Below are 27,493 nucleotides of genomic sequence, written 5' to 3'. Positions count from 1 at the left end.
TATCTTCTAAAGTCCAAAGACCTCTTATCTCAAAGAGTCAAACTGAAGTGTGATTCCAGGGAGGTGAGGAGCGCAGTGACCTCTTCGCCTAAATGGACAGTGTGATCGCCCACCTTGCAGAACTTCTGGCCTCACTGGACTTCAGTTAAAACAAACCGCACCGAACAGGGTCAGGCCGGTGGGGCATATCTTGAGAGAAGCCCTTTGTGTCCTACACAAACACTTCCTTTGTGCTACTCACACATCCACACCCCTGTTTACTGACCCTGGCCCTGGCACAGCACTAAACGCTGACCAAGCTCAGAAGCAGCCATGTGAGAATCCCTCCTACACACACAGATCAGTCCGCAACCTGACCTCCCCAGACCTCTAAGCAGAAAGTTGCATCATGCATGGAGCCCACAGTCACTATTGGACACAAAACTAGAAAGCGCTTTCTCAATCTGGCAAGCTCTAATCTAACTGGTTGTCTTTATGCAGCGTTTTAAAATAAATATATTTTTAATCAATCCAACTGGAAACAAAAGGCTGTCAAATAGCTGGCTATGTGATATTTGCTCTTTTTTTTAAAGGCTGTGACACACCAAGCTGATGGTCGGTTGTCAGCCAATGTTGGTCCATTGTTTAGTGCCTGTCAACGCAAGTTTTTGCAGTGTGTTCCACATTGTTGGCACAAGTGGTACCCCTTTGGCGGATTTTTAAAATTGAAGAGGCATCAGTGAGAAAGTTGGTGAGATAGATCAATCTGATTGGCTGTTCAGCTTCAAACTAGTGCACAAAAGTGATGTGATGAAAGCAGAAGTGAGGAAAGCAAGCAAAGGATGAGGTCAATAGGGCTCTTTAATTTTATGGCTACATGTTACTTATGCATTCCATTATGCAAACATTTTCATAATGACATGGCCATCTAGAAAGTGAAGTCTTAGTTTTGGTTTCCCTTTCTGAATGATTAATATAGACTACTGCCACCTGCTGGTATGGAGGGTTATTGATGCAGGGCTGAATGTATATGCTGCAGTCTTTCTCCTGTGATCAACCTCAACATTCTGGCCTAGATGCACACAATATGAGCCTACAACACAGTCGACTTTCATCGCCCCTAATTCTGTTATGTTGGTTTGGTGGGTTGTGGCCTTAAGGGTTTGTGGTCCATTTCATAAGAGGCAAAAACTTTTGTGTGAAACTACTCAAGAATAGTGACAAACGACTTGATTGTCTCCTTCTTTCCTAAGCCGAGACAAGACATGAAATAATAAGTGATGTAATTTTACATGAGGCAGCAGAATGCCTCCCTCTGAGGCAGCAAAATGAGTCAGCAATCATGTTGCTAGTAATGATTACAACCAACTGAAGCAAACAGATGCTGCTATTGATTCTTTGAGCCTCTCTCAAGTGAAAAATCACTTTCTTCCCAGAGCACCACGGCAATACCCACTAGTGATGGGAAAATGGAGCTAAATTTGAGGTCATATCAATTTAGTCACGTCACTTAGCAGAGAAGGACAGGGAAATCAGAGTAACAGAGATATTATGGATCTATTTACAGTATTTCTGGCTTATCAACCCACCTGAGTCTGTTTTCTTGGTGTATTTTTTGCTCTGTCCCCGTATGATGAGGATGAAGATGATGAGAAGGATGAAAATGAGGCCCACAAGAGCAATCACCACCAGAAACCACCATTCCTCATAAAAGGGGGAGACCTTTTGTGCTGGTAAAAGAGAGAAAGAAGCAGAAATATGGGTTTGCACAACGTAACACAAAACCATTTAGGCTTTCTGTTGTGCAAGTTTACTGACCTGATATTGAAGGAGAAGGAGCACTTGGAGAACCGTAGCCATAGTCATTCACCGCAATGACACGGAAATCATAGGTGACCCCTTCTCTGAGGGTATCCAGGTTAAGAGTGTATGATGTCACCTCTTTAGGGATGTCTTTGATTAGAATATCCCACAGTCCTTCATCTGTTGATGGCAAGAATGCCATTATCCCTTCTGTAACAACCTTTAAAGCTGCGTTCTGAAGAATTTCTGCTGTTTTCCTTTTAACTTACCAGATGGCCTTGCTTCTATAACATAGCGTGTGATGGGAGCCCGGCCTGGGTCACCGCTGGACCAGTGGAGAGTGAGGGCTGAGCCGTAACGAGAGATAAACGGCTCACCCGGGGGCCCTGGAGCACCTGTGTCACAAAATATGGCAATAAGATGCTAGAGGTGCAGAAATAACATACTTCAGCTTCGGATTTATTGATTTTACAAAATGATAAATATGGTGCTAAATGTAATGCAACCAAGACCTTCTCCAGGGCCAGTGGTGATGTTGGCCTCGATCTCCGGTCCATAAGTAAGGGTTTTAGCACGGATGCGGAAGTTGTAGGTCACTCCATCTGCAAGATCCTTGATTTTCATCCACAAGGGGGCGCTGCCCTTCACATCCACAGTGACAACCTTACTGACACCTGAATTGTGAGGAGAGGAGTCTGTAGAGGAAACACTCAAACTCTAGATACCATGCTAGAATAAAACACTAACAATGACATATACAGACACTCATTATTACACTGCACTGTAGCACTGCATTGATATTATTGAATTATATTAACACACACTACTGTTCAAAAGTCTGAGGTCAGATTTTTTTTTAAGCAATCAATACTTTTATTTATCAAGGATGCATTAAATTGATCAAAAGTGTCAATAAAGAAAAAAGTGTCTATTTCAAATTAAGTTCTTTTTAAAATATATTACATATAGAAATCAGTTATTTCATATTGTCATAATATTTCAATCACAACATTAGTTTACAGTTTTTTTTTTTTTTTAAATTCAAATAAACTGTAAATGTGCTATTCAAAACCCTGTTGAACATCAACAGCGGAAGTGTATTTTAATAGAATGGCATTAAAATTCTGGTTATATATTTTGTATACTCTAAAATTAAGGATTTAATTAAGGCTTACACTGGTAGAATGTTCAGCATTCAGCATATCTGATAGTCATAACAATGTTCATATTTGTATTTTGAATTATTATTGGTCTTCTTTCTCACAGCTGTTTGCATACTGACTTCTAATTGGTCTATAAAAAATTACATTTACATTACATTACATTTAGTCATACATTTAGGCTTTTACAGTGAAACTCCCATTTGTGTGAACAGTGCACAAGGTCATGCTCTAAGGACTGAACTAACAGAGAAAGTTGGGCCTTTGCTTTTGAGGCGTATCCTCCAAATTCTGAGATATGGCCATTGGTAAACAACAGCCCATCACATCTTTTTTCCCCCAAAGGCTTGACCACTCTGGAGCTATTATGGGACCACAGCAATTCCTCTGATCCCAGTTACAGTGGAATTTGGCCAATGCACCACACATGGCAATTTTTTTTTTAACCATGCCTTGCTCAATAACAGGGCAAAGGGAGGGAACGTCACAGAGGAATGCCATTCATTAAATGCCGAAAGAAAACTCATGTTGAACACGTTTGGAAAGCAAATTTTAGATGTTTATAAGTTTAAAAAAGCATGACGAGCCTAAAAGGGTGTAAACCAGCTGCTCACTGAAAGTTATCTCAATAATTTGCTCATCCAAAGCTTTTAGTGTGGTATAGTTTCTCACCATCCACAGGCGTGCAGGGCTCATAGACCACACGGTATCCTTCCACGATGCCGTTGGGCTGCTTCGGCTCACCCCAGGACATGTTGACCGAGGTGGTGGTGAGTTCACTAAAGTGGATAAAACTGGGAGCGCTTGGAGCTGAGGAGTTAAAGAAGATTAATTAAACTCTGAACACGATTTCATGAAAGTGCATTTTGATTGACTGATTTCAACAGATCCATTCAGGGCTCAAAATGAACAGTTGCCAAGTGCCAAATGCAAGTAAAAATTGACCTTGGTGAGTAAATAAAACAGTTACTCACAGTTGGCCGGTAACTTTATTAGGAACTGCAACATAATGCATGCTATAAATCAAGTTTTAAAATCAATAATAAGAATCTTGCTGAAGCAAGTGATGTGAGTCAACTAAAGTCAAAATCTGTTCTGTGCCTTTTGACAGGTTAACTACAGACAAAAAGCTCACAATAGCTTTTACCTCAGGCAATAAAGGTATCAGGATTTCATCTTGGGTGTCTCAGGTTTTATCCCCTCTCAAAAACACATTTGTGAAATTCTCTTGTCATCAACATCACCAAGATTTTCAACGTCTTAAAGAAGTCTGTTATGCTCACCAATTGCATTTATTTGATCAAAATACAGTAAAGACAGAAATATTGAGAAATAGTAAAAATTAAAAATTAAAAACAACAGTTTTACTTCAGTGTCACATGATCCTTCAGAAATAATTCTAATATGCCGATTTGCTGCTTAAGAAACATTTCTTCTTATTATTAGAGTTTAAAACAGTTGAACCTTGCTTGAAAACAATGATACTTTTTTATCTTTACAGTCATTTCTGATCAATTTAACGCATCCGTTGTGAATTTAACTTTAACTTTTGACCAGTGTTCTATATATTCAGTCAAACCAAAAATTATTCAGATAACATTTTTTATATATATTTTTTTACTATTGGGTGCAGGACACTATAGTTCATATATGTAAGTGGGGATAGCAAAACAAAGTAAACTTTGACATATTATACCCAAAAATTCTTCATACAGTGGACTACTAGTAAAATTGATAAAAAATTTGGGACCAAAAATTATTCAGACACTTTGACCTGACCATGTTTTGATTAAGTGTTATCTGACAGTAACAAGATGAATTTGTTCTGACACAGTTTAACTCTTGAGTTCTTGTCATATTTTATTTTCTAAACTATAGCGAATAAACTGTGATAATGTGTGAAATGCTGAAGATATCTGAATACATTTCAGTTTGATTGTATATACTGTATATATATATATATATATATATATATATATATATATATATATATATATATATATATATATATATATATATATATATAAATTCTCAGAACATGTACATTTAAGCACTCTTCTTCTGTTAGGGTAGTGTTGCAGTGATGTAAGGAGATTTTTTTGCCTTCCATAAGATTGGCACAGTGGCTTGTGTTGGCTCATCTCCCAGTGTCTCCCAGTGTAAGCTGAGCCAAGATTCAGTCTCGCTTGTACTGTTCTCATTGTTCCTTCCTCACTATACTGTCACAGTCTTTAAGGGAGCAGAAAAGGCTGAATTAACTTTTCTCAATCGCTTGGAACGCAGTTCTCCTTATGCTGACCTGCCAAAAAACACTTCCTCAATATGTGGCTAATTTTCTCCAACCCAGTTCCCAGCTCCCCGCTCCCCAGTCATGAACTTCCGTTCCTACACACTAATCCCCAATACTCAGAGACAACCCATCTCCTTCACAATCTAACATCACAGCCCTCATGCAATCCGTATGATGTGATCCGTCCAATTGAAAATTAATAACCTTTTCAGCAGGGAGCTTTGGGAAAACAGTGGGTTCAAAGATCTAGAATATTTTCCCAAAGCATTTCAGACTTTGATGTATTTTGCATGGACTTGTGTCCAGTGGATCACCTGCTTGCTGAGTGCGCCCTCTGGTGGGCAGCGAGCGTGGACTGTCCCCCGCAGCGTTGAAAGCAGCCACGCTGATCATGTAGGTGGTGTAGCCAGTCAAGTTCTTCAGCTTCACGCTCAGCTCCGGCAGAAAGAGAGTGCGGAGTCGCTCAGTCTCATTCTGCAGCTGAAACTCCCAATAATAAATCTAGAAAGACACATCACAAATCACACAAATTAATAATTTCAGAAGATGTAAATCTGATGGGCTATCAAGCTTAATATTTTAGAGCAGCGGTCCTCAAACTTTTCAGACCCTTTTCAGACCAAGTCTGAGCATCTCTGATTAAATCAGTCTATCAGACTAAGTACCACTAGTCACCTAGTCATTATTCTGTTCTAATAGAACAGAACAGAAGAATGAGACGTTCTTGGCCTGTTCACAAACTTTATGATGCCCGTCTCTTTATATCATATAATCAGTACCTGTATGGCTAAAGAAGCAGAAAAGCTCTAAAGTCACAAAGACACAAAAAAAGATTATTAGTATCATAGTATCATGAAATTTACATAAAATGCTAATTTACATAGACTATGATACTGATCCACGTCCATAGATGGCATTGCAGCGTTTAACTCAATGCACATTTAAAACACGTATTATTCTTCTGTACCAAAATATGTGTTGTTTGAGATGTTAAGTTAAACTTTCTTGTAAGCAGTGGTACTTCTGTTTATTAACTTGTTCTGTTTATGAAGTTGTTTGTTTAAGGTGTAATTCCTGTGGATGTATTTATGTAAACAGCCCTTCCTCTTAACAAGTATACGTTAAATAATAATATCCATTACATTATATAAACAATAGTTGTAAAATTATTTGTTTGTTTGTTCAAACTGACAGAATATTCAGAATTATTTTCTGAGGTAACTTGTGTCCTCTTCACCTATCTTACAAAATATCCCACTACTACTTTGGATGTCAAAACCGCCGCAAACGATTCAAACGATTCAGTCAATGAATCAAACTGAGGGATCGTTTGCACAACAGTTTTTAGCAAAAAACTGAAAACATTTTATGTGTTTTTGCCATTAACTTACACAACAACGGCATTTTGAGGGGCCTGAAAACGCAAACTTTTGAAAACGTGTTTCAAAGTGCACGTTTTTGAAAATGATATAGTTATCATCTGTGTAAACTACAAAAACGTGGATTTGTGAAAACGCTGACATAATGTGCATGTGTATTACATGTTCAGTCTAAAGGTATATGCGCAGACATGTAGAATTTCTCTACAAAGTGACATTGCCAACTACTGGCCTGGCATGCCATAATAGAGCCTTTTTCATCATTTTTGTGGATCTGTTTGAATGGGGATCATTTCGACAACGTTGTCATCTGTACGCGAAAAGGAAAGACTTTTTTGCTTTTAGTACATCATTGTTGTGTAAACATACTGTACCTTTAATCATGAACAATTTCAGACATTTTTGCAAACCCATGTGAGAAATTAGATTAAAAAAAAAAAAATTCATTTGTGAATCTGGCATTTCTACTTCTGATTCGAAAAACAGAAAACAAACATGACATGATCACCTAAATATATATATATATATATATATATATATATATATATATATATATATATATATATATATATATATATATATATATATATCTCAGGCTGTCATATGGTAATTTGCATTGGCAGACAAGGATTTATAATGTTTCACCGGGGTACAGCAATAATTTAGGGTCTAGTGAAGTCCCTGGTTCAAAGAACCATTGTTTTATATTATAGACTTTGAATTGCTGAATCACACTGAAATGTTGTACCTTATAGCCTTGAATATCCCCATTCTGGGCTTCCACTGGAGGAGGGTCCCATGTGACATCAAGCTGAGTAGCTGTTGAGGACTGGATAGCGACATTCTGAGGTGCAGCGGTGGGCACTGATGAGGACAGAGAGAAAGAGAGAGACTATGAAACACCTAGACTGTTTGAACTGATTTATTAGACTTTATACTGACTGACAGCACTACTGCTTGTTTTTATTAGACCGTGAAATCAACTATATTGACTCAAGGAGGAATATTTGTACCCTTACCCGCTTCTCCCACGAACACTTCCTGTGGTGAGCTGGTGGGCCCCTCCCCTACCGCGTTATACACGCTCAGTCGGATCTCGTAGCGCTTGTGCTTATTCAGATCTGAACAATGGAGAACATGTGCACACATACACACTCTATTCAATATAGCATGAGGAAACCTTAAGTGGTGCTAAAACATAATGATCCCATTCCAATGAAGTGAGATGTTGAGAGGAAAAGTCAATGACAGTGTGGAGAGAAATGGGCACAGTCAGACAAGACCAGACGTGAGAAGAGAAACAAATGAGATTGGGCTCTCGTGTAAGCAAATAAACAAGGTGTGAGAAAGAGACATTATAGAGTTCAGAGACTGAGTTTGGCAGGATGAGGGAATGGATGAGTGGAAAGCAGTGTTGGGGAGTAACTAACTAAAAAAAAATAGCGATAGCTACTAATTTAAAATTCTTCCGTAGCGTGAGATTTGCTCAGCTTTTGAAAACTGTGAAATTTTTCCACTAACAAGCTACTGTTCATTCAGACAGTTTATTTAAAAGAACCAGTATGAAAAAGATTCTGAAAGAAAAAAAAAGAAAAAATACAAAATATTATTAATATGCAGAATAGAACAATAATATACATTATTATTAAATACAAATTTATAAAGTAATGTTAATAAATAAAATTAAGAAGAACTTTACAAAATAACACATTATGAATTAAATGAATTAAAAAAAATGCTCTTGTTTATCACAATGTTTTTTGATTAAATCAGTTTTATTGGTGATACTTACCGTAACTTGAAAATGTGATTTTTTTTTTTATGTTTTTGAAAGAAGTTTTATTTTAGCTGAATGTTCAATATTCTAGTTTGACTGTAGTTGAACTACTTAAATTAAGAACAGCTTGAAGTAGCTTTCCCAACACTGGTATAAATGATGACAAAAGAAACACTGATGAGAGAGCGAATCTCAGGACTTACTGTCCAGCTCGTATTGGGTAAGTGAGGATTCGGTCAGGTTCCTCACACTGTAGGGGGCTGAAGACAGGAGGGTGGAGGGGAGAGGATTGAGGCAGAGGATGGCAGCGAGGAAGACCAAAGGTAAAGAGGGAGAAGTGTAAAGAGAAGGTAAGAGAGAGAAACAAGAGCTGAGTTAGTGCTTTAGCTCATGCTAGCAGAAAGGCTGGCAGCTCTACAGACTTTGAGAGAGAGACTAACTGCTGAGGAGACAATTAACACAACCCTCATACACACTAAAGCTCTCATTACATGCATGTTAATGAGATAAGCCACTATAGAATCTGCCATTACAGGGAAACACGAAACAGAAGAGTTAGCATTTTTCAGTCCAGTAACTTGGTTTCCAGGGTTAAGGGTTGTTGGCATTAGCCATCAGTCTAATAAATAAATTAATAAAACTGAAAAAAAAAAAAGATTAATTTATTTAACAGACATTAACAAAATCTACCATAGTAGTATCATGTTTTTCTTTTTTTTTTACAAGGTTCCATGGTACTGCTACATATTTTTTTTTTCTTTTAAGTACATGGTAGTAATACCACGGTACATGAATATAATAGTCAAGTCATCATATCATGACTGAACAATGAGACAAAATTTATTTTATAAGGCTATAGTTACCACCGTAAATTTGTTAAGGGACTTGATAGACAAGTGTATGTTCTTTTTTTGTGTAAGCTGAATGAAGACTCACCTGTGAGCTCGGCCCAGTTGGCTGACGGACTATTAACTGTACGCACTGTGAAGCTGCGTAGGCGGTCATAACGCAGTTCTCTGTAGCGTACTCGAAAACCAAGCAAAATACCATTGATCTCCTCCTCGGGGGGTGGCTGGATGGGTTTGAACAGATTATGTCACTATAAACACAATACTCAACAACCTGTGTTCCCTCTCAGAGCAGCGTGATGAATCGGACCTCACCTTCCAGCGGACCAGCACAGATGTGGTGGTGTGCGGTGTCACAGAGAGGATTGTGGGAGCTTTGTCGGGTGCTAATGGAAAACAAACAGACAGTTTGTTCAGTTAATGACTGCGGAGCTGCAAAGACCCTGATAAGAGTGGAATAACCAAGAATGGAAACCAGTTAATAGTGGTGTAACTGTTAGCAGCGTTCTGGTTACACGCCAAAGGTCAAGCATGAGGTAACCCTGCAGTTTTTCCCCTTCACTGACTGTGTCCTATTTTGGCCACATTATGATTCATCTCAGGCCTCAGGAACTTGTTCCCCGAAAGCATTAAAGCGTTTCACAGTCGCCCGTACCGTCCTGTAGAGTGGTGATTGCCTCGCTCTCCTCGCTGTACTCGCTGTCCCCAATATCATTAGTGGCTTTCACTCTGAACTGGTAGGAAGTGAAAGGCTTGAGCCTGCGAATAGGAAAAAAGCTTGGTGGGATACTGTTGCCCCACCAGTTTTGTCCTCTATGACCCTCAAAGTTTAGAAAGTTTGGCACAGGCTCAATTCAGGCTTACTTGTCTATGATGTATGAAGTGGCCTCATGGTTGACCGAAGCAGAGTGCACCGTCCAGTTGCTGTCGGGCAGCTCTCTGTGCTGGACGGTGTAATATCGGATGGGCGATAGACCATCGCTGCCTGGTTCCCATGACAACAGAACACTGCGGGCCTGGACCTCTTCCTGAGGCACAACGGGACGACTTGTGGGCTGAGGGCGCGCTGAGAGGGAGATCAGACAAGCAGCTGTAATCAGTGACATGTAGTAAAAAGCACCCGACCTTGTAAAGAGAGATGAAGCAGTACCTCTTTTCTCTGTAGTGACCACCAGTGCCTCGGCCGCTTCTCCCCATCCCTTTCGAGTCTGGGCCGTGAGGCGGAACACATAAACACTCTCTGGTTTCAGTCCAGTTGCTGTATACTGTCGCGCACTTGGGATGAGCACATCAACGATGGCAGAGGTAACACTGGAAGAGTTTTTCCGGTACGCAATCTGATATGCTAGATAAGAGACACACATAAAAATTACAATCAGAGGATTCTGAATTAAATCATCATGTAACTGGTTTTACATGCACCATTCTAAGTGGGATTCGAACTAGCGTCAAATCGGCATGAGAGGTAGACACATTAACTGCAGACTTCAGCCTCTAGTACCTAAAGACTCCAGTTACAGTTCCTAGCCACGGTTGCTATGTGCATCTTGAGGTGTAACATTCATTGAAGGCTGATTAATTGCACTAAACCATAGATATTCTGTGTCACAGTCATGCAGTGTGAATGCTTCAATGAGATGGTCCTACTTAATGGGTGGCCTGCAGAGTGTGTCATGGATTTTACCAATAATCACACTGTGATCATATCGTATTACAAGTAAAAATAGTAAAGAACTATAAAAATAGTTTAGTGCACACAACTTACCAAGTATAATGCCATTTGGCTGAGCAGGGGGTTGCCAGATCAGTCTCACTGAGGAAGTCCTGACTTCAGGGAAAAGGATTCCGACTGGAGGCCCAGGTACTGTTTTTAAAAAAAAAGTATATGTAACTGTAACTAGCACGCCATAAGCAAGATTAATAACTTATGGTGGTTGTTCATTGTGGTTTAGACTCTCACCATCATCAAGTGTGCGCTCAAAGATGGGCGGAGAACTAGGCATGCCATCTCCTATACGGGTGAAGGCTACAACCTGGATCTCATAAAGCACATACTTCCCAAGACCAGTGAGCTGGACACTGTAAGTGGTATTTCCTTCTACCATCCAGAAACGCAGGGGTGACTCTGCATCCTTCTCTTTGTATACCACCTGAAATTAGAGAAAAAATAGATGCTTCTCTTCACTACTACAACAATAGACTCAAGAACAGTAAATCTGGTAGGAAGGCTGTTGTCAGTGTACCTTATAGCCCAGAATTAGTCCATTGCGGTCGGTCTCCGGCACGTCACCCCAGCGGACCAGGACACTGCTGGAGGTGGTAGCAAAAGCTGAAACATTTGCAGGGCCACTTGAGGGGACTAATGTTTGGAGAAAACAAGTAAACATGCAATTAACAACCGTATCAGCGATAAGAGCTTCAAACAGGAACAGCGTGCATTTTGTCATTCATTGTACCTGTCATATGTTTACAAGATAAAGCATATGCCAATGCAGTCTGGTTACAATTCAGTACATGATGGTAAAACGTGTTGCCAACTGCGCTGCCAGCTGTTAATCAAACTGTGAATGACAGAGTGTTTGACTGATGAGAAAATAACTTATTTTTAAAAAAATCTTGCATGACACAAATAACTTTTTAATGGACTAAGCAATGGAGAGCAAATGGAGAAAAGGACCCCAGGGAACTTCACATCTCCTCTAAAGTTTCAAATGAGATCTGAACAATCTCACAAACTTAGATTTGCTAAGATACTTAAGTCTGCAATCAAAAGTGCAATCAACCTTTCAGCATTAAAGTGTTCCTGTGGGCAGCCATCATAATTAATTCAAAGGTCAGCAGTGTTGTGAAAGCAGATTTCTCACCTGACTCTCTGGTTCTCCCGTGAACTGGTTGGCTCCACGGTCCTGACCCGATGCCATTGTACGCCTGCACTTTGACCTCATATTCTGTCCACTCTTCCAGGTCCTCAATGGTAAACTCCCTCTCCTGTCTGTCAGGAATGATGTGGGACAGGACCCCAGCCTTAGAGCCTAGACGAGAGTACTGCACCCTGTAGCCCACCAGCTCGGGATTGCCATTGTATTCCCACTCTGGCAGCGGCTAGAATACAGACAAACTTCAATTTAGATTAGAAAATTTAGTCTCTTAGAATATTTATCACCACACGAACGGTACATTCCTTATCACGAATATAAAATCACAAAAGAAACCATTCCAATAGCCCAACAGTTTCTCCCAAAACAAAGAGAGTTTTGTTTAAATCTCCAATTTTTGAGATTTCTCTCCAGAGAAAAAGACCTCAGGAATTTCACGCACATCTCTTATAGTTTCAGAAGAGACAATGGGTCTCATTCACTAATAACTGTGTAGATTATTTATATTTACAGTAAACATGCAGGTGATCTTTTCTTTAAACACTTCTGCCTAATTCTAAGTGCGTATGCACAATAATTTGTTTTTTCCTTGTTCGAATGAATTGAGTATTCGAAATGGGTGATCAATTTAGAATACATTTTAGTATGATAGTTATTGATGAGTTATGATGTGTTAAAAAATTTGAGCTCATGCACGGTGAATCAGAGACCAAATGTCTCAAAATGTTATCAAACAGATTTGATAACATACCAAAGTAACTATGAATAAAACAGTATCACTTGTGCCAACTAATTTCACCTAAGGAACTGGGAATAACAAGGAGTAAGAAACATCTGAAACATCAATATATGTTTCTACTTACTGACACATCCATTAAGTCTCCTGAGCTATGAACGAGGAAAACCTGAGCAATACAATTTTCCTCTGGGTGGAAATTCAATCTTACGACTACTTAACAAAATAAAACGAACACACAATCAATTCCTTAAGCATATCGATCACATTCCAGGACACATACGTACCACCCATCTGAGCCACAGGCTGGTCTCGCTGGCTGTGCGGAGAGTGATGTTGGCGGGGGCGATGTCAGGAGGAGCCTGTAGGGTCTGGATCTTCCTAGATGGCTGGCTGGGTGGGCTTGTGCCTACTATATTCACCTGCCTCATTCGAAATCTATAATCGGATGGTAAATTAGGATGCAGCCTGCGGACAGTGTATATAAGTAGTATATCCCAGAATTCAACAAATCAGTGGATGGACCTGTAGTACGTGTAGGGGTTCAGGCCTTGGACCTCAAGGGATCGTGCATCAGGCTCATTGGCCAACTGATGGACCACGACCCACTCCTCGTTTTCTCCTATAACACCGATCTGAACATGCAACAAAGGAGAGAGAGAAATCAATGATGGCTAATAAAAAGGTGACAGCTTGAGATGAATGCTCAGCGTAAATTCTGCACTACCTGAGCCTCTACCAGCCAGCGTGAGATGGATGTTTTGCCGTCATAGCCTGGTTTGAACTGCAGGGTTACTGAACGTGGGCTGATGTTGGAGATGGCAATGTTGGTAGGAGGTCCAGGCATCTCTGTCGGAACAGGAGAGGTGAAACATGCAAGATGAATGGTAGAAATGGCTCAGTGGGAAAAATAAAAGCTCTGGCAACAATATTATTGCCATTCACTCACAATACCTCCTGCTGAATTAAAAAAAAAAAATGCAGTAAGTCACACTATATTGAACAATATACAAAAGACTTTTACTTTCCCCCTCAGGCTTATCTACCTCACGTTCTGTTAAAAAAAAAAAAATTGCATGACACACATTTCCGTTCAGTTCGTTTTTGCATGCAGAAGCAGAAGCTTGCAAATGAGCATCACGGGGAACAAAAAGTGAGACAAGATAGGTTTGATTTAAAAACAGTGTGATCCAACCAGGATACCGATGGTTCCTTTCAAGCATCTACAGAGGACAACGCCAAAGCATCTTTCCACAGTGTCTCATCTCACTGTGTTTTAGTGTCTGCTTCTGTCTAAGAGAGGGCTGAAGATTATGAATATTAATACTCAAAGCCGTCATATTTAGCATGCCTTCATTAACTTCAATATCAAGAGTAAGGTTAATAAGGCCACACAGTAGAAAGTTAACATCCTAGGGGATGTACAACCCAGCTGTCTTTTCAGCTCTTACATTGACATCAGGGCTTAACGGTAATAATTTTTCCTTCCTGTCCAGATTTAAGATTTTTTAAATGTTTTTAAAAGAAGTCTCTCATGCTCAGCTAGGCTTCATTTATTTGATTAAAAAACAGTAAAAACTGTCATATTATGAAATGTTACTACAGTTTTTAAAAGCTGCTTTCTATTTTAATATATTTTAAAATGTAATTTATTCCTGTGATTTTCCAGCAGCCATTACTCCAGTTTTCAGTGTCACATGGTCCTTCAGAAAAAAATTATAAATACAAATCTCACTAACCCTAAACTTTTGAACAGGTGTGCAATTTAGATTTATCATTTGAATTTTTTTAATTGTGAACTTCTTAATTTTTTACATTTATTCTTAAATTATTAAAATGATTTACAATTATTATTACTTTACAAAAATAATTATAATAATGATTAATTATACAGATTATACAGTCATTATATTATAATTGTTTTATTATTATATTTTCATATTATTGTTGTCATTATATTATTGTATTGTCATTATTATATTGTATTACACAGAAGATACGTTGCTGGAGAATGATGACATACATGATGGCATCACTGCAATCCTGGAGTAAGAGAAAGCATAGAAGAAACTCACCTGGCGGCACACCAGAGGAAATGGTGGAGGACGACAGCTGACCTTGACCTTTGGAGGTCATACCGGCCACCTGAATGGTGTAAGTAGTGAGTGCGGTCAGACCGGTGACCCGGTACTCCTGTGTAATGTTGGGCAGGTAATGCGTGACGCGAGTGTTTGTTCTGTTGAATTCCTCCCAGGAAATGCGATACCCTGCGAGCACAAGACAGGAAGCGGTTCAGCAGACAGTCAGAAGATCAGAATAAATCGCCAAAGCGGGTGGTTCTAATACCTGTGAGGATGCCGTTCTTCTCCGGCGGGTCTTTCCAGCTGACTTTAAGAGACGTATCCAGGATTTCTGTGAAGCTCAGGTGACCTACAGGTCCTGGAGCTGAGCATACAGACACCCACGTTAAGTCTTTTCAAACAGACACCAGAAGGCCTGAACAGAACATCGTCATGGGTCGAGATGGATATAGTATGCAAAAAAGGACACTCACTATCTTCGTGGGTGCGTATGCGCTGTGGAGTGCTGCGAGGGCCATCGCCCGGCGTAGTGAAGCACAGCACGCAGGTGAAGTACTGCGTGAACTTCTTCAGTCCGGTGATGTATCCCACATGAACACTGTCTTGAAAATTGGGCCTCACAGTAACCAAGGTAACATCTTCCTCGTGGCCTGGTTCCCATGCCAACAGCTGAAGTAAATAAAAAAGGGACAGATGTGACCACTATCGCTTAGCACAAGCTGGTGTGAATCGTGCTGCTGTCTCAGCATGACATATATTGGAAGTAATGAAAGCATTATTATAAAAGGAGAACTGCACTCTTGTTCTCAGCCTCTAGAGGGCAGTTGATGGATGCTCACCTTGTATCCCTGGTTGATTCCGTTGATGAACTGTGGGCTTGGAGCACTCCATGTGAAACGGACTGTGGTGGAGTTGACAGCCTCTGCCTGGACGTTCCCTGGTGAGACTGTGGGGACGAAAAGAGAATATTTGACAAAGTGAGATGGTGGGGGAAAATCAAAAAGCGGACAATGATATCTTTTTGTGAGATCTATTAGACATGATATATAAACTGTTATCTTACATAAAAAATGGACGTAGAATGAAAAGTAGTTGGTGGCAAATTCACAGGTCTGTATCCCACCCTTATTTTATACAACAATGTCATAATTGTGACATAATCTGTCAGAATACTGTAGTTTATATTACATTTGATATTAAATGTTTAATCATGTTCACATGAAATTATTAACAACATTTAATGACCAGAAATGTATATTTAGTTGTGACCCATATATTGTGCACAACCCTGTAGCTGCATGATTTTTCTGCATTACAAAAAACTTAATATTCCTTAATATTGTGACATACAGGAAGTGACATCATTTGGCCCCTTTCTTCAGCATGGTGAGAAGTAAATAATCTCTCTCTCTCTTTTTTTCAGTTTTTACACAAACTGTAATGTTAATGGCATTTGTCAAGCTTAACTATTCAAACTTGTTACCCAAGTTATTGTAAAAAAATAAAAATAATAAAAAAAAAAATTTGATTAAACAAATAATTGTCTTTATTTTATAAGGACTATTAAACAGTATAAAACTGATAATAAATTTGATATTCAATATGTTGAAATTATATTTACAGTATATTAATTATTAACTAATTTTAATGACCAGAAACAATTATTTTGCTGTGACCTGTGTGCTGTGCGCAACCCTGTAACTACATGATTTTTCCCTATTACAAAAAAATTTAAACCCATTCTTCAATGTGACAAGAAAAGTAAGTCTTCTCATTCAATTTTCTCACTTTTTACACAAATTGTAGTGCATTTGTTAAGCTTTATCTTAATATCTTAAAAAAGAATTACAAAAATATTTAATTAAACTTTAAATTTGTTGATATAAAATACTCTCAAGATCCTCACCGCCTTGCAGAGTCCATTCTGTGACTTTGGAGCTGTAGACGCCCTGGCCCGCCCCGTTATAAGCAGCCACCTCAATCTCATAGTTGGTCCAAATGATGAGGTCCTCCAGCAGAAGATTAGTTTGGTCTGGGTTAGTGATGTTCTTCATCTGACAGTCCACCGGTAATCCAGACAGACAGTACCTAAGCGGCATGGCGGAAACAGTATGAGACACAGGAAAAGCATCAGCCCCGTGACTTTTGAGACTCAAAAATAGGAGTTCTCACTGAGAAAACACTACTGGCTCCAGTGGGACGTGAAGCAGGCGAGGGCAGGTCTACTCTAAAAGATGAAGTGCTGCTGAGAGCAGCTTGATTGTGTAAAGTACAGTCCCAGAGATCTCTCACCTGATGATATAGCCTTGAAGCGGCCCGTTTTGGTGGCTCTCAGGGGGAGGCTGCCACTGGATCATGATGGACTGGTTGGTTCTGCCACTGGCTATTACTGTCTGAGGAGGGGCGCTGGGGGGCTCCTCGGGTAATGATACTCTAAAAACAGGGAATTGGGAGAAAGAGCAAAAGAGATTCAAAGAGAAAATGGAATGGCCATGTGACGCAGGTTTGAGTCTGTTCATTCTCTCTCTATCTAATAATTTCTATTTTTAAGTGTACCATCTAATACAGAGGCAAAAATCCAAAATGTATAATTTAAAAGAGAGAGAGAGAGGAGTTTCTGAAAGAATTTCTGGAAACCTAGGTGTGTATGCCTTACTTCTTTTAGATGAATCCAATCGAAGCTATATTAAATAATGTCCTGCCTCTTCAAGCTTTATAATGGCAGTGAATGGGTGTTACTAAAAAGTGTCCCACATGGCTCCAGGGGGTGAATAAAGGCCTTCTGAAGCGAATCAATGTGTTTGTGTAAGAAAAATATCAAAAAACAAAACAAAAAAAAAACTAAACCCTACCCTAACAAAACAATAGAATAGAACGGCGTTCCGGCGGATGACGTGGGATGTAGGTGTAGCGTAAGGTTCGGTGAGAATATGCTAATTCTTTCAGTTCTTCGTTTTGTACTTCTAATTCGTGACCAGTGTTTTGTTTTGCTCTCTCCGCTTCTCACCAGACCTTACACTACGTCCTACATCATCCACCAGAATGGCGTTATTGTGAACACGTGTACAACAGTTAGTGGAAGCTAGAGATTACTGTTTATAAAAAAAACATTTCTTACAAAAAAGCGTCAATTTGCTGCAGGAGGCCTTTATTTACCCCGTGTGGGACACTTTTAACCCTTTTGCACGCAAGTTTAAAATATTCTAGCTGAGATTTTTAGGTGACCATTATCTCAGAACGTATAACCTTACTGTTTTCATGGCGACGCATCATGATTGTCATGTGACACAACGCAGGCACAATAGCGCTGTATAACACATGGATCGCTTTTATTTAGTTTTTCCTTTTTTATCATTAATAATCAGAAACATTCTCACTATATTATGAAACATCTGATATTCCAATTCTGAAATATGTACAAGTAAATATATTTGGTAATTTAAACGCTTTTATAATGACCGAAATGAATTTTCATTTTTGGGTGAACTATCCCTTTAAGAACCTTGACGCTCCATCTCGGAAGCCTGCATTTTGAGCAGGGGCCCTCGAGATACGTGCATGCTCTCGGCATGGAGATGATCAAAGACGCCACAAGCCAAAACTGGCTAATGCCACAGAGTCAAAAAAATCCAGCAAGACTTTTCTTAAATCTATTTAACTTGACAGCTTGATATCCCCTGCGTGAGAGCTGCAGTTCTGTTGCTGAGATAAAGCACAGTGTTTTAGGATCAAAGAAATAGGCGCGGATCCTTGAGCGGCGCAGTGCTGTTATGTCACCCTCACCTCTGCGGGTTCCTCGTCTGAACACGCTGAGAGAAGAATATCTGCTGATCTGCACGCATGCAAGTTGCAAAACGAGTGGAAGTTGTTAGCTATGAGAATAGATCTGGTTTGAGATGAGCTCAGAGTCTGTGGGAATAAATGGATGGCACTCTTTTGTATCATTGCCTAAGTTTAGGGTGTGTTTGTCAGAATCAAGGAGCTTTATTATACCAGTTAGCACTCTGATTCATCACAATGGCAGCTGCTTGCACAGAAAGTACATGATTTTTAAATCTGTCATCTTGGTTCAAGGGCCATCAGTTTAAATCAATCCATTAAACTCACCTATAATAGATAAAAGATGCTCATTTGTTGCCAACTACTGGCGTAAATATTTCATTTGTTCAGATTTGTTCACTGAGGATTTTTGTTGAACTGATTCAAACGACTTTCTGAAGGATCACGTGACACTGAAGACTTGGAGTAATGATGCTGAAAATTCACAAGAAAAAAAAAAGACCTTTTAAAATAGAAAACATTTGAAATTGTAATAATATTTCCCAATATTACAGTTTTTACTGCATCTTTGATCATATAAATGCAGTCTTGGTGAGCATAAGAGGCTGCCTGCAGAGTGAGTAGTTGCTAAGCAGTTAAACCTTGCACTGGTTTTGCATATGATAATTGACATGATAAATTAGGTGTCGAATGATGAAACCTCCACGAAGAGTTTGCTTCCACACCACTTCGACCAGTATGAAGTGTGTTGGAGAACAATGTGGCATTCTTATAATAGTGTGTTGCTCATTTTCGCCCTCAGGGATGTTAGCTCTTGACGGTGCATTGCATCAGCAACACGTTTTTTTCCCTAATATTTTCCCGGTATGATTCTTTTAAGTCCGTCGAGGACTTTGGTATCCTGGGCAGCACATTATTGATTTGCCACAGCTGTGCATGCGCAGGATATTGCAGACGGGCAAAGAATGTTTACTTTCCACATGCTTTCAGATCTCATCCTCGATCATTGATTTGAGCTTGACTTTTCCATTTTCAATCAGCCTCCCTCCCGCTGTAAGGCAGCAAAACACTCTACACTCTCCAGCTGATCCGAAGAAACTCCAAATGTGACTGTTCTATCAGATTACAAGAATCAAATTTCTGTGAACGGCTGCTTCCTTCATAGCAGGATCCCTTAAGACACAAGCAGATATGAATATTAATGAGAAAACATCATATTCATGCAGAAATGTTGTTTGGCGTTTTCTCTGTATTTGGGGCATCTTTGAGTCAGGATGTCTCAGACGTCACACACGTTCTCCTGGGATCTGAGCACATTTGAAGGCAAGAGTAACTTGGCGCTCTTTGTAATGCTATAGTAGACAGAGTGGAAAGCAGTTGTACAAAAGCTGCTAAAAATCTCTGCACGGTTCCATTCCTCACAGAACTGTGGGCTGCAGGCTCCGATTCAGCTGAATAATGCACTACCACCCTCCTCACGGGGGTTGTAGGTCTGCGAGAAGAAAGTCTTCCCACTTTTGCCAGGCTTTTGTAGCTATTCTTCCACACCTAGGTGCGATTCTCACAGACATGTCTGAGCTAGTCCTCAGGACCCCCCAGGAAACCCTGTTCACTGACTGTCTGATGGAAAGCATGGCTCCAGTCTGATTTGCTGGGATTATTCACTTCTGGAAGTACAAGCACAGCGGTTTTCTTAGCAGTCTGTCTGTGCAATGAGGAAAACCACTAGATTTGCCAAAGTTTGCCAGTTGGTAGCCTCAGCCTCAGACGTCTCGCCCACGGACTGTTGGATGAACGTCTGATGCGTATGATATGATATTCAAGACGTGTGTGGCGCATTCTTTAACATTCCGACTGGAAAAAAAAGTGTCACCGTGATGCCAAACCCCCTCATTTTAGAAGAAAGCTGTTGTGTTTACAGCTGTGACAATCCTTAGTTGAATGCTTATTAGTATCAACCGAACGCTGGATTTTCCAAACTATGTGAAATATTTCCATGCCCCTAAACATGACATGGCACAAAACAAAACGTATGGTTCTTTAAAGTGGCCATGGTTCTCAGAATTTCTGCCGTCAGTCTGAAAGGCTGGCAATGCAAGACTAGCCCATTTGTCGGCATCAAATTTATTTTCGATTCTGATCAGAAACATATAAGAACATTTTCAGTCTTTTCCAAACTATTCATGAAGACTGAATGAGTGCCATGAGTGGCACTATTTAAATTAATTTTTTTATTTTTTTCATTTTCTGCACCTTTCGCACAGACTACATTCTACATTCTTTTCATGACTTTGGAAAACTTGTCTTGGATGTTTCTCTGTTTCGCTTTTTGCATAATTCTTGGTCGTCAACACCAAGGTTCGTTGCATTTTCTTTCTAGGAATTAAATGCTTTCTCTGAATCTTTAAAGTCTCTCCACAAGCGATCGTACGGGTGCGGATATATCTGTTCCAGCTCAGCTATTCGACACTCCAGTGTATTCATGTTGCTAGTGACTAGGCCAGAGATATTGTTCTCTGTTACCTGACCTCGGTTGAATGAGAAACGAACCGGAAAAAAAAAAAAAATTGCATGTCAAAGAAGCTGGAGTTTCATAAAACACACCCACCGATTGCGTAACCGCCACAGACCAATAGCAGCTCAAAGGTGTTTAGGAGCCAAACGAACTCCCCCAGAAAGTTAGCTTTGGTCAGCTGTTTCGAACTGCCAAAACAAACTCAAAACGAACTTCGTTTTGGGCCTGATTATGTTAGAAATGTCGTCATATCAGTTCTTTCTTCGATTTCGTTTGAAGTATATCGGGGCCTTACAGCCCAAAGAATACAGTTTAGAATAAAATAAATGTTAATAGAAATAAAATAAGATATATAAAAAACTTAAACCTAGGCAACATTTCTCATTTTCATTTAGTTTAACCTGTACTAAATAACTAAAACTAAATAAAAAATAAATAAATAAAAATAAAAATGATAAAAACACATAATTATTAAAAGTTACTCAAAGTAAAGTTACAATGAAAACGGAAAATATAAAAATAAAAATCAATTCAAAAAATTTATTAAAACTACATTAGTATCTCACTGATACTAAAATAATACTGGTTTGCACATGTGCCTTGAATGTTTTTGCGCTTCTTAGGATGTCCACAAGGTGACGGCACTTTTGCCGTACTTTTGTAAGAGCAATAACAAAAACAACAACAAAATCGAACTCCTGGATGCACAAAAAAAAAAAAATGCACACAAGTGCTTGTGTAAAGGGGTTAAGGTCATGACATCTGGAGAAAAATTGCGCAGACACTGGACAAACATGACTCTTGAAAGTTTGCTTGTGTTGAGAATTTCTATGTTCATGCACACTATCAAACTGAGTTTAAACTTTAAAAGCCTAAGCGTTCGTCTGTACGCCTACGCACCATTATTTACATTATATACATTTTACACACATACACACACAAAAATATATACTGATCAATGTCCTTGTATATATATATGTGTGTGTGTGTGTGTATGTGTATATATATGTGTGTGTGTGTGTGTATACATATATATATATATGTATATATATATATGTATAATATATAATATAATGTGTGTGTGTGTATATACATATATATATATATATATTATATATATATATATATATATATATATATATATATATATATATATATATATATATACACACACATCTTTTCTCATCAGCCTATTAGAAATTTGCCTCTAAATGGCATATAATAAAGTGAACTGTGTTTGGTAGCTTTCCATGTCAGTCAGATGGTCTCTTTCTGTCAAAGTGGGCAGTACTTGTCTTGAAAAAGCTGTGATGAAGACCAGACTTCATGCTATAGTCAAAAAAACTAGCTACATTAACATTTTATTTTTCTTGGACATATTTAGGACTTTAAGAAACCACTCATTTTGTTAACAGTGAATCTCACAGTTTGACATCCTAAGCTTCAGGCTTAGCTGTGAGGATAGAAAAGGGAACCCGGTCTCATGAAAAAGCGTATCAATAGCACGTTTTTCTGATTCTATTTAGCATGCTATTTTATGCAGAAATTTACTTTTGGCATGCATGTGATACACACATGTTTAACGTCCATATAATATGCAGTTTTTGTGCGCATATGATATCCAGTTTGGCATACATATTTATTACCCCACACCCTTAAACCTAAACACTGTGTATCATATGCACGCCAAAGTCAATTTCTGCGTATAAATTGTATGCCAAATAGAAACAGAAAAACATGATATTGAATCACACTTTCAAGAGATCAGGTTAAAAAGGTGATTCAAAGTTTCTCGCTTTTTGAGTCCCACACTCACCGCACCGTCTCCCTGCTGAACTGGCCCTTCCCCACGTCGTTGACGGCACACAGGCGGAACTGGTAAGAACGTGCCGGGATGAGGCCCCCTACGATCACACTGGAGGCTTCTGGCTCGATGTTGGCCAAGAGCACAGTCCAAGGTGCATCTGTCACGAACAGAGACATTGGGAATGGACTCCAGAGCTGAATGACGAGTAAAGAGTGAGAGAAAATACAGAAGGCCTGAAAACTCACTGTTCTCTGACACCTCCAGGATGTAACGGATGAGTGGACTGTTCCCATCAAAAGCCTGGGCCCAGGTCAGGTTGATGGTTCGTCTCTCTGAGCTGCTGAGGGTGGCGATGAGGTTCTCTGGAGAATGAGGCAACTGCCTACAGAGACAGAAAGAGCCAGAGGAAAGTCATAAAAAGTTAGATTTAATAATTCACACATTTTACAGCAGTTTACATGTTTCAATTCAATTTTAAATATACACTACCATTCAAAAGTCTATAAAATTTGCAAGTCCCTTATGCTCACTAAGACTGCATTCATTTAAACAAAAATACAGTAAAAACAGTAATATTGTGAAATATTATTACAAATTAAAATAACTGTGTTCTATTTAAATATATATATTTAAAATGTAATTTATTCCTGTGATGACAAAGCTGAATTTTCAGCATCATTACTCACATGATCCTTCAGAAATCATTCTAATATGCTGATTTTCTGCTCAAGAAACATTTCTTATTATCAATGTTGTAAACAGCTGTGTTGCTTAATACTTTGTTTTCAGGATTCTTTGATGAACAGAAAGTTCAAAAGATGATCATTTATTTGAAAAAGAAGTCTTTTTAACATTATAATTGTCTTTATTGCCCCTTTTGACCAATTGAATGCATCTTAATAAAAGTATTAATTTCTTATAAAAAAAGGTACTGACCCCAAACTTTTGAATGGTAGTATACATATATTTATACAACACAATTACTTGTATTTATAAAATAAACTTTTATTTGTTGTTATTTATTTTTATGCTGTTTTGCTAAGCTGCAAACAATTTGGCAATACAGATGTACAATTGTTTGTAAAGGTCAATAAAGAGCAAACAAATTAAATAATGCTGAGAGAGAGAGATAAACAGTTTTTATAATAGCTATCGACTCTCTTGTTTTTTATAAATGTTGCCTCAACTGCTTTTCCAATTCACCATTATTTATGATGCAGATAAAATGCAATACACTTCTCTACTTGAAACAATGATACATTGATATAAAAAGAGAGAAAAAGAGCGAGAAAAGGGAAAGCAGTGTTAGGATGTTTCTTTACTATTCATTGTGCATTCTCAACAACCCATTGTCTCAGTTCTTTAAATCCCAATAGAAAAACAAAGCTCACAAATACAATCCAAAACACCAAAACGATGTCCAAGAGGAAGTGAAAACCAGTGGCAGAATGTAAATCTGTAAGGCGAAGGACACAGTGGGTAATTCGCTGGGCAAGAGCATCTCTGAAATGTACCTGACTCTCAGGTGAGCGCTGCGAGAATCATTGCCTCCCACAGAGGTAACTCTACAGGTGTAGGTCCCAATGTCCCCTGACCAGGTCTGAGATATATGTAGGGTGCCATTGGAGTCGAGGCGCAAGCGAGGGCTCAATTTCACGTCAATAACTGCTCCTCCTTTCTCCCAGATGTGCCTGTGAATAACAGGGGCCTAATTACATATTCTTCTTCACAGCAACAATGCATGGCAAAGCTGTTTAATTACTGAATAAAAACAAACACACACATACATATACACAACAGAAAATTGGCCTGCACACATATATGCACTCATACATACATATCCACACTTCTTAATTGCAACCACATCGTTTCCCCATTTAATCTTGTCTGTCTTGCGTTTAATTAAAGTCTCCATCTAAGTTATTGCTTTGTTTACATATTCATCTGTTTTCCCTGATCAAATTAATAACAGCAGCCCAGCAGGTGACAGTTAAATCAAGTCTTACGAGACTGAATGTTATAAACACACAGGACATGAATGGATGGAACAAGCATTGATCAAAGATGGAGCATGAGATAAAGCAGGGTGTGACAGAAAGAGGGAGAGGGAGAGGGAGGGAGAGAGAGAGAGAGAGAGAGAGAGAGAGAGAATAGACTTTTAGACAGAGTTGACAACAAAGACATGGAGAGGAGGGTGGAGGTTGTACCTGACTGTTACGCTCGGGTCATGGGTCACCCCGCAGGTCATGGCTGCTTTTGTGCCTTTGATCACGCTCTGGTCCTGAGGTGGATTAGTGATCCGGGTTCGAGCTACACACACAAATCACAGTGTAGTATCACAATCAGTGGCATTGAATTCCCCTTCCATTTCTGTTAGACATGTAACAGCCTTCCCTTGTGATAAAGAAGCACACTGTTTTAAAAAAAGAGTACTTATTATAGAAATAATATATTCTAAAAGAACATAATTAAGTGCGAACTGAATGTAATGCTCTTAGACAATTAATTGGATGTTATTTGCAATTAAATGAAAATGTACTATGGTTTGAATTTATATGAAATGCAATTAGCTGAACTTTAGAGTGCTTTTTGACCCGCTTAAGTAAGCCATAAAATACATCTTCATATAAAATGTAATAATTACTTCTATTGTCTTTGAAATATTTTTAAACTGTACTGCCGAATGTACTGATACCATTCATGCTAGACTAAAACATACTTAATTTCTACAGAAACTTGTGTCATATATTTAAATATATTCGTAACTACTCTTTTGTAATAATGAAGCTGAAATTTAGTTCATACAAAATACATTCCATGTAATATTGAATAACACACTAAAGTATAATCAAGTAATTTACATTATACTTAATTATGTTAGTATATAACACATCAAAATAATTGAAGATTGTTAAAACAAAATGTTTTAAATGAACTTTGAAGTAAAACGTTTAATTTGACATAATTACACTTTAAAGGAAACATAGTCATGAAAGTATTCTCTCTTATGTATTTTGATACTATTTTGGTGAATAAAGTAAAAAATGCCTCATTAAATGCCTCAATTAAATATGTAAAAATAAACCTTTTTAAGAAATTCTGCATAATCTTCCTAATAACATTTTCCTAGACAAAAAAAGAACAAAATATATATATTGCATGTAAATATTTGAAAACAAAAATGTCAAATTAAAGTCAAGCAGTGCAATCAAACTTATGTGGAACAAAACAAAACAAAACAAAACAAAACAAAACAAAACAAAACAAAACAAAACAAAACAAAACAAAACATAAAATGTGACATTGTAGAGTGCATCCCTGCATGCAGACCCTCATGGCTGTGTGTCAAAGTCTCTTTAAATATCAGATAATTTGACAAATGTTTTATAACAAATCAGGGTTAGTTCAAATTGTAAAATGCCATTTGGTGTTACTCCCCTTTTTATGATTAGGATGTGTTCTGTATATATTCACATGTATTTAAGATGCATGAAAAATATGTTATTACTTTTTACTTAATGGTTAATGCATTTTTTTTGTCATTATTAAAGTTAAATGTTGCTTTCAGATTATTAAATGGGTGGTCAGAAGCTGCGATGGAAATCATACGCTATATGACCACATTATATGAGACTCGCCATGCACTCACCCCACACCACCAGATCGGCCGAGGCTTCATCAATGCCACGGGAGTTACTGGCCATGCAGGTGTAGGATCCAGCATCAGACAGGTGTGAGGGGCTGATCAGAAGACTGCCAGACTCCAGCAAAGTGAAACGCGGCAACTGTACGGAGCCGCTTGCCAGAACCCGATCAGCTGTGCAAAGATGGAGAGATGGAAAAGCACAAGGGAGAGAGAGCGAGAAATGAAAAAGAAGATCAAACAGACAAGACGGTCCCCAGCTCATCAGAAGACTGTTGATTGGACACTTAATTTAGCTGACATCCCTAAGCTTGCAAAGATACATTAATGTTTGTAAGTCCACGAGACACTGATGAATATCTTTCTCTGAGAAGATGACTGATTGGAGACTGACCTTTCTGCCATGTGATTGCGGGCCGCGGGGCCCCTGAGGTCTCACAGTGTAAAATGATGGACATGCCATCAATCACAGCGCTGTCTGAAGGGCCGGCCGTGATGTTTGGGGCGATACCTGTGGCAGAGAGAGAGGATGCTGAGATTCAAGATTCAAGATTCAAGATTCAAGATTTTTATTTGTCACATACATGGTTATATGGAGAGCATATGACCAGCAGTGAAATGTAAGTCAGGTCCGCTCCATGGACAGTGCAATTATTAAAGAATACAAACACAAGAAAATTATACAAAAAATATGATATGGAAAAAGTAAGATAAAAAAATAAGAATAAAATAAAATGCTTATAAATTAAAATGTGCAAGACAGTATACTGTAGACTTAATAAATATTAAGATGAGCAGGAATGTACAAGAGGAGAATGT

The 27,493-nt window shown here is 38.6% G+C and overlaps 1 protein-coding gene across 6 annotated transcripts in view; it reads right to left on the bottom strand.

Annotated features, from left to right (window-relative positions):
• Nucleotides 1–27,493, bottom strand: part of LOC109079295 (protein sidekick-2-like) — a 111,123-nt gene that overhangs the window by 7,286 nt on the left and 76,344 nt on the right. For 2 of the 6 annotated variants that reach the window (XM_042719582.1, XM_042719588.1), the window contains exons 10-42: nucleotides 27,069–27,185; nucleotides 26,681–26,848; nucleotides 25,239–25,341; nucleotides 24,546–24,722; nucleotides 23,277–23,413; nucleotides 23,041–23,188; nucleotides 17,222–17,362; nucleotides 16,838–17,017; nucleotides 15,769–15,886; nucleotides 15,403–15,598; nucleotides 15,195–15,293; nucleotides 14,924–15,115; nucleotides 13,576–13,697; nucleotides 13,374–13,483; nucleotides 13,136–13,286; nucleotides 12,101–12,338; nucleotides 11,480–11,595; nucleotides 11,197–11,386; nucleotides 11,002–11,100; nucleotides 10,387–10,581; nucleotides 10,101–10,302; nucleotides 9,892–9,995; nucleotides 9,552–9,622; nucleotides 9,325–9,460; nucleotides 8,592–8,648; nucleotides 7,631–7,732; nucleotides 7,360–7,475; nucleotides 5,547–5,733; nucleotides 3,615–3,752; nucleotides 2,295–2,456; nucleotides 2,052–2,177; nucleotides 1,798–1,962; nucleotides 1,569–1,709 (exon numbers count right to left, since the gene is read on the bottom strand). In XM_042719582.1, the coding sequence (XP_042575516.1) occupies nucleotides 1,569–1,709; nucleotides 1,798–1,962; nucleotides 2,052–2,177; nucleotides 2,295–2,456; nucleotides 3,615–3,752; nucleotides 5,547–5,733; nucleotides 7,360–7,475; nucleotides 7,631–7,732; nucleotides 8,592–8,648; nucleotides 9,325–9,460; nucleotides 9,552–9,622; nucleotides 9,892–9,995; nucleotides 10,101–10,302; nucleotides 10,387–10,581; nucleotides 11,002–11,100; nucleotides 11,197–11,386; nucleotides 11,480–11,595; nucleotides 12,101–12,338; nucleotides 13,136–13,286; nucleotides 13,374–13,483; nucleotides 13,576–13,697; nucleotides 14,924–15,115; nucleotides 15,195–15,293; nucleotides 15,403–15,598; nucleotides 15,769–15,886; nucleotides 16,838–17,017; nucleotides 17,222–17,362; nucleotides 23,041–23,188; nucleotides 23,277–23,413; nucleotides 24,546–24,722; nucleotides 25,239–25,341; nucleotides 26,681–26,848; nucleotides 27,069–27,185 (4,704 nt within the window). Of the gene's footprint in view, nucleotides 1–1,568; nucleotides 1,710–1,797; nucleotides 1,963–2,051; nucleotides 2,178–2,294; nucleotides 2,478–3,614; nucleotides 3,753–5,546; nucleotides 5,734–7,359; nucleotides 7,476–7,630; nucleotides 7,733–8,591; nucleotides 8,649–9,324; nucleotides 9,461–9,551; nucleotides 9,623–9,891; nucleotides 9,996–10,100; nucleotides 10,303–10,386; nucleotides 10,582–11,001; nucleotides 11,101–11,196; nucleotides 11,387–11,479; nucleotides 11,596–12,100; nucleotides 12,339–13,135; nucleotides 13,287–13,373; nucleotides 13,484–13,575; nucleotides 13,698–14,923; nucleotides 15,116–15,194; nucleotides 15,294–15,402; nucleotides 15,599–15,768; nucleotides 15,887–16,835; nucleotides 17,018–17,221; nucleotides 17,363–23,040; nucleotides 23,189–23,276; nucleotides 23,414–24,545; nucleotides 24,723–25,238; nucleotides 25,342–26,680; nucleotides 26,849–27,068; nucleotides 27,186–27,493 lie in introns of all 6 variants that reach the window. The other 4 variants (XM_042719570.1, XM_042719574.1, XM_042719593.1 and 1 more) reach the window with 4 other exon arrangements.

The sequence above is a fragment of the Cyprinus carpio genome, chromosome A3 (genome assembly GCF_018340385.1).
Source record: "Cyprinus carpio isolate SPL01 chromosome A3, ASM1834038v1, whole genome shotgun sequence".
Taxonomy (NCBI): domain Eukaryota; kingdom Metazoa; phylum Chordata; class Actinopteri; order Cypriniformes; family Cyprinidae; genus Cyprinus; species Cyprinus carpio.
Note: the sequence above shows the minus strand (reverse complement) of the source record. Positions and strands in the feature narration are given on the sequence as shown.